The 7,933-nt window shown below is 35.6% G+C and overlaps 1 protein-coding gene across 1 annotated transcript; it reads left to right on the top strand.

Moving 5' to 3' along the window:
• Window positions 1–1,541: 1,541 nt before the first annotated feature.
• LOTGIDRAFT_156980 (hypothetical protein) lies at window positions 1,542–6,776 on the top strand (the record flags this gene model as incomplete). The annotated part of the gene is made up of 3 exons (XM_009048244.1): window positions 1,542–1,558; window positions 3,417–4,150; window positions 6,109–6,776. The coding sequence occupies 3 exons, from the start codon at window positions 1,542–1,544 to the stop codon at window positions 6,774–6,776; spliced, it is 1,419 nt and encodes a 472-aa protein (XP_009046492.1).
• Window positions 6,777–7,933: the final 1,157 nt, after the last annotated feature.

The raw sequence follows: 7,933 nt of genomic DNA, 5'->3' as shown, positions 1-7,933 counted from the left end.
TGATTTAGATTAGGTATGGAAAACTAAAGAAAGTACTGCATGGTAAAACAATAGAAAGGTTATATTTAGTGCAACAAAATCTTCAGAGCTTGGATTCAATATTTTCTTCTCAGTCGTAGTTTGAATCGTGTATTTCGATTTGATACATAACATGGTATAATCATTATGTATCATGTATGTTATAACCAATAACCATGTATAATTGTGGCTATTCTTTGTTCTTCAATTTTTGTGTCGAAGCTACATTTGTGAAATACACAAGGTTATTTCCAAATCATGTTACAAAAATATGAAAAAACTATTATAAGTATAACATAATTATCTTGAACCAAATTCATCTGAATAACAAACTAAAACTGTAACGAATCGTGAATCAAATTCATCTGAATAACAAACTAAACCTGTAACGAATCGGGAATCAAATTCATCTGAATAACAAACTAAACCTGTAACGAATCGTGAATCAAATTCATCTGAATAACAAACTAAAACTGTAACGAATCGTGAATCAAATTCATCTGAATAACAAACTAAACCTGTAACGAATCGTGAATCAAATTCATCTGAATAACAAACTAAAACTGTAACGAATCGTGAATCAAATTCATCTGAATAACAAACTAAACCTGTAACGAATCGTGAATCAAATTCATCTGAATAACAAACTAAAACTGTAACGAATCGTGAATCAAATTCATCTGAATAACAAACTAAAACTGTAACGAATCGTGAATCAAATTCATCTGAATAACAAACTAAAACTGTAACGAATCAGACAAGGTAACATACACCCACTACCAGCTGTCATAAATAATAGCAAGTCTTTAGTGGCTTAATAATGAATGTTCAAATTATCAAAAGTCAAGACAATACCTCAAAAACAGTTCATCAAGGTCTCATCCGCACGCACACAGTGGCAATAACTCTAAGACCGTTCATCTGATTATTACCAATTTCGAAATCGACTGAGATTTCATCAATATCAAATTTCATCAAGATCGAATAAAAAACTTTCCTACAAGCCAAACTTTGACCCGTTTTTAATATGACAAGGGCAAAAACTCTAAAACCTCTAAGACCTCATCAATATATACATGCATACCAATTTCCATCCATATCAAATAAAAATTGTAGCCTATATCGTGCATACAAGAAATGTGGATGGAAGGCCGGACCGACTAACGGACGGACGGACAGGGGCGACAGCAATATACGTCGACATTTCCATGTGGGCGTATTAAAGTGCAATTTATGGTACATAGAAGATAATAAAAATTCGACAGATAGTGTTTATGTTCTGAATATCCGGGTATGCACAAATATTTGTTCGACTTCAATCTTCGATCCGTTCAGTAAATTATCATGTTTGATAACTGTTTCACCATCCGTTATCACTTGTGCATGTCACCGAATATATTGTCGTGATTATAATTTATAATACTCTCTCTATCACTCACATTTCACCTGTGAATGAATAACTATGATGATACAGAGGTTTATTGTTAATAAAACCTAATCCGCCCATTGTATAAATCAAAAATATGATGCAACATTCAAGGTAAGCACACACTTGACAGATACACTTGGTAGATTTTTCATGTAAACACAAACTAATTTTAGATTGCCTGATTTCGAAAATCGGTGTTTCATATATTTCCTTCTATCTGGAATCCTATAGTATCGATTTAATTGCCAAGGTAAATGCAATCTCGTAAAATCTGTTTACTTATTTTTTTATCCATAAAATTTTATACAAGCAAACAAAACCTTATTTATCTTATCTCCTCTTAGATTCTCATAAACAGTGTCGTCACATTAGGTTGGTTTCATTACAGAACAGGACACTAAAGGAGGCAGGTGGGTAAGAATATTATTTAGTTTAGCTGTAAATCGGCTTTGATCGCAAATGTAACAAAAGATATTATTTAGAATATCGATTTGTGTGATATTCAAATGAAGATGATTATTCAATTATAGGTATGCAAATTTCGCAATTTTTAAGATAGTGGTTGTAGTAGGTTAGGTAAGCTGGAAAGAAAATAGATTGAAATGGTGTTATCCTACCCACAGTGGTTTGTAAATTGATATTGTCATCTTGCGCGGAAATTTAGCTGAACGACTCCAAAACCACAACTTTTCTGATCTTAAATGACGTTTTAAAATATCTTGGTGAGATTTGGTAAGTTTAAGCTGTTGAATGATATACAACGCTTGAAAAGCTCGAATCAATTTCAACATGATAGTCAATTTAACAATTAGAATTAAATATTTTGTTTTTGACTTAATTCTTCAGTGTATAAGTATTGCAGTGTAAGATGGATATGACCTGACTAAGAGGATGGGGGTGTTGTTCTTGGTCGCGAAACTATGACTGTTTAAATGAGAACAATGGCAGCTTCTGGTCCTAGGAAATTAGCATTATGTTGTATTAACTATTGTAGATATATGAAGCTACATATTATCTTCTATTCTCCACACTCTTCTATATTGTGTGAAGGATGGTGACCTACATCAGGTGTCCATCCTTGATATTTGTGAAGTGTCGGCGGATAACAGGTTTGGGGTCAAACTAAATAAACACAAAGACCGGTTTTAAACAATCCAGGAAGTATTATGATATATTTTAGTAACTTATTTTATGATATTATTTGAAGTAGGGCAATATGACACAGATTGAAATCAATTGTGTTGACATGACAGATATGTTTTGCATAATTATATTAATAAAACACACTGTGACTATGAATTGTGATTCTAAAATATTGATTACTTTTAACGTTTCAATGTGATGTTAACACCGTCCTCAGAAACGAATTAAAGAGAGACTACCTCTGAGAGTGCATATAAAATTCAACTTCTCAAACTTGGCCAATAAGAGTATATTATATTCATCAGTAGACTTACCTAGTGTCATTAGTATACGGGGTGTATTAAATTTCATTGCCTAGGCTAATCTTCCAAGATAAGCCACAAACAAACAAAAGGTTAAACGCAAATGAATTGACTGAATGCTGGCAAAGAGAGGTAGAATATATTCCAAATGATAACTCTATCGACCATATGACACATTTATAGACATTTACATGTACAATAATAAAATATTTTCACTGTTAAAATAGTGCTCAATACATTATTAGCAGCTTCAATTGCAATGGCATCAGGTCTCTGATATCATGAATTCTCCTTTACAGGAGGACATACAATAGAGGAAACATTTTCCCTTCAACAAGGGCATGAACAGTAGGCATATAAAGTTGGTGGAACATCTCTGGGGCTACACTAAACGTTCACCACATAAAGGTACCTCAGAGATACACAGTTGTCACTAGTGCTTTGTTGTGAAGATCTAGATGTCCAGCTCGCAATGTAACATGCAAGAAATGTTCAGAAATTGGACATTTTTCTTCTGTCTGTAGAAGTGGCAAACCTTTGAAGTGCATTGATATATCGGAGCAAAATTATGAACAAGCAGAGGATATTTTCAGTATCAATTTATTTAGAGTACAAACAAATAAAGTTCAACCCAAATTACTTTCATCTGTTATCATAAACAATCAACTGGACCATGTTGTGGCAGACACTGGTGCATGTGTAAGTGTGTGTGGAACATCACAAGCTAAACGATGGAATCTTCTGGATAAATTGGTATCCTCTAAAGTACGCATAAAACCTTATATGAGTAATCCTATCGCTGTGCATGGAAATGCTATTTGTTCCGTCACTTTTGGATCTATTTCTGTACCTGTTGAGTGGCATGTTATTTCTGGTTTCTGTGAACCAATTTTATCTGGCGACAAAGCTTTACAACTTGGAATCATCAATTTCAGTCCAAAAGCAGAAACATTTTTTCCTATACATAGCATGGATAAAACAGCTGATGACGTCTCAAAAATTTCATTACAAAAGATACTTACCCACTATCCAGAAAATTTCACTGGGTTGGGAAAATTACGACACCACCAGGTAAAGCTGCATTTTGATGCTAACGTCAAACCTGTAAATGTGCCGCCAAGACCTGTAGCCTATCACCTAAAAGAACGTGTTCACTGTGCTATCGATGAAATGATCAAACAAGATGTTATAGAAAAACATCCCTCAAACCAACCTGCACCGTGGATTTCTTGTGCTGTAATTACACCAAAACCATCTGGTGAAATTCGAGTGACTTTAGATGCACGCAACGTCAATAAAGCTATTCGGTCTACAAACCTACCTATACCACGACAAGAAGATATCAAAGCCCAGTTATCAGGCTCGACCATTTTCTCCAAAATGGACTTTAAATCCGCGTTTTGGCAAGTGGAACTCCATCCTGATTCAAGTTTTCTAACTGTATTCCATGCTAACGACAAACTTTATCGTTACCAACGCCTTACCATGGGAATAAAACCAGCACAAGGTGAACTAAATGTAGCCCTAAAGCCTATATTTTCCCACATTCCTCAAGCTCATCTTATTCACGACGATCTTATTGTTGCGGCTAAAAATCGCAAGGAGCATGACGAGGCTCTTGAACTTGTTATGCAGGCAATCTCAAGGTCAGGTCTAACTTTGAATCCATCAAAGTGTACATTTGGAAAAAAAGAAATCGACTTCTGGGGTATGATAATTGGTGCCGATGGCGTGCGACCAGACCCTTCTAAAGTGTCAGCTTTGGAACATTTGAAAGCACCCACAAACAAAGAGCAGTTAGTTAGTTTTTTATGTATGATGCAATCAAACTCTGACTTCATTTCTAATTTTGCCTGTCGATCAGCTCCTTTGCGTGAATTAACGAAAGGCCGTGTTCGATTTGTGTGGAAAAGTGAGCACGAGAGGTGTTTTAGGAATCTATTAAGTGCTTTTCGTAAAGATGTTCTTTTACGTTATTTTGATCTTAACAAACCTATATATGTATTTACCGACGCACATATAACCGACCTGGGCGCTATGTTAGCTCAGGGTGACAGCTTGGGCACTGCTAAACCAGTAGCATTTGCATCACGCACTACGAATTCTGCTGAAACTCGATATCCTCAGTTAGATTTGGAGGCTCTTGGTCTCGAATTTGGACTCCGTCGATTTAGAAATTATTTGGTTGGAGCACCCACAACCATACATATTGTTACTGATCATAAGCCATTGTGCTCAGTCTTTAATGGAAATCGACAAGGGTCGATTCGCACCGAACGCATAAAACTACGTCACCAAGATATACGATTCCGAGTGCTTTACCAAAATGGCAAGGATAATCAAACTGACTTTTTGTCTAGAAACGCCACACCTTATCAAGTCCTTCCAGACGATGAAAAACATGAAGTTAATGATTTAAATAATTTACTGTACACGATTCACGCTACTCCTATCATTGACTTTATTTCCCTGGGCAAAATATCAACTGGTACATCATTGGATGTCACATTACAGGCGCTACAAAAGCTAGTGCGTGCTGGACAAACATGGATACCAAAGGATGCAAGCGAGAAACTTTTGAAATTTAAATCGATTCTACATGAACTCACCATATCAAATAATAACATTCTTCTAAAGGGTGAACGTATGATTCTTCCAGAATCTTTACAAGAATTGGCCATACAATTAGCTCACCGTGGTAGTCATCCTGGGCAGAGTGGCATTGAGCGTCGTCTACGGTCTCATTTTTTCTTTCATGATATGAAGGAGAAGTTCAGAATTTCGTTAGTACTTGTAAAGATTGTTTGATATTTACATACAAGAAAACGAGTGAACCCATTAGAGCACACCATGTTCCCTCAAAATGCTGGAAAACTGTATCTGTTGATTTATTTGGTCCAATGCCATCATCACATCATGTCGTGGTCGTTCAAGATATTGCGTCACGATTTCCAGTAGCAAAGATTGTATCATCGACTAAGTCAAGAAAGGTGTTACCAGCATTGGCTGACATATACGACTCTTTTGGGAATCCAGAATTTCAACTATCCGATAATGGACCTCCTTTTAATTCCAGGGATATGTCTGATTTTGCGACGGAAAGGAACATTACTCTTCAAAAGATTCCACCACTACATCCAGCTGCAAATCCTGTTGAAACATTTATGAAACCCCTTGGAAAAACCATGAAACTTAGTAACTATAACAATCAATCAGAACGGACAGCTTTATCACAACTCCTTTCTAACTATCGTGATACCCCTCATCCAGCTACTGGAATAGCACCATCGTCTATGTTATTTCGCGATGGTCATCAATCTGTGTTTCCTCGCATGACGGTTTCTGATTCTCAGGTCAAGGAAGCTAGACATCGTGACGGACTTATCAAACATAGGCGAGCCGAGAAAATCAATGACTCCAAATATCGCTACCAAAGTTTATTTAAAATTGGGGATCGAGCATTATTACGAAACTACAACAAAACATCTAAGTTTCATCCAACCTTTCTACCTGACTCATGCAAAGTCACACATGTTGACGACACTGGCTCATTCATCCTGCTGGAAAGACAGAAAGATGGTAGAATGTTCACCCGACACCCTGATGATATAAAGAAATGCGTCATCGATGAAGAAATTGTCCCAAAATCACAACCACTTACAGAGCAAGAGGTTATCAAACGTTGGCATGAGTTATGTGAGACTCGTGCCAACCACGGATTAAATGATGACGATTCTGGAGACTCATTATTAGAATACCAACAACAAGATGATGGTAATATTGCACCACCTGAACCTCGTAACCGTAGACGAAATCCAAGATATTTTATTGATGACTTTGTAAACTTACTTAATTTTACAAGTGTTTTTTTTTCTTTTTTATAACGTTAGACTTTTTTTGTTCTTTTTTCTTTTTTTTTCTTATAAGGATGGGGATATGGTATTATCCTTTATGATAATATAATCTGGCAACACTGCATCTGATATTAAAAATGTATGCTGGCAAGAGGGGGCTGCGGGAGTTATGGACCTTGGCTTGGAGTGGAAAGGATTGTTATTTGAAATCATTCATAAATCTATGAATCTATACATTAATTTAATTTAAACATGAATAAAACATTTGTATTCAAATCAGCTTATTATATACTATATCAGGGTCTTCAACAGCTCACAGTTCTAATAAGAGAACGAATCGTTAGAATATGGTAAAATATAGATGCTCCGAACTAATAAATACTATTAAATAAAAATATTCATGAACATGTAGAGATAAAAATTTACTTATGATTCCCTCCAGGTAGATGGGTGGAATTGGTATACAATCTGCTCTAGCCATATCTTTTACATTTGCAAAAGGAATTCATCATCAATAATCTTAAAATGTGAAGCCATATGGTTGAGGGTATTTCAGTAAGTTGCTAATATCCCACTGGAAGTTATAGTTCTCCCCTCCTACTCTTTATGCTGTATTTATGACCCTGGTAGTAGAGGTTCTGACCACCGTCTATTTGAGATAAATCGTACAATCACTTGTATATTCGCTATGATGCAAAGAAATAATATATCCGACACAAAAAGTGTTCACTCACTGACTCCTTGTATAATCCAATAAATCCATGAACTATCTAATTGTTTTCCAATAATTACTTCTTTAGTTAGCTTTATGGCGCTTTCAGATGATATAGGGGTATTGGCACAGTTTGAAAATCTTAATATTATGTTCATTCTATAGAGGTAGTATAGCTGAAGGTACTCTGATGAAGCAATGTAATATTTACTATTATTTATATCAATAATGACAATGAGTTAACAATATGAATCCAAAGAGCACTAGAGATTAATAAAAGATGCCACAATGGAATCAAGGGTTACTAAGAAAATGCAGTCGTGTAAGTAATAATAATGTCCCATGGTAGTTTTAAAGACAAGCTATACTTTCCATATCACGGTGCTTTCTTTGATGCGGGTTGCATCCTCTGGGAGTTGGTGATGATGGTTTCCAATACACATCATTGGTTGACTGACTTTTCATGACATATCCA

This window comes from Lottia gigantea (genome assembly GCF_000327385.1).
Source record: "Lottia gigantea unplaced genomic scaffold LOTGIsca_12, whole genome shotgun sequence".
Lineage (NCBI taxonomy): Eukaryota > Metazoa > Mollusca > Gastropoda > Lottiidae > Lottia > Lottia gigantea.
The sequence above is the reverse complement of the archived record's forward strand: the minus strand, read 5'-3'. Positions and strand labels throughout refer to the sequence as shown.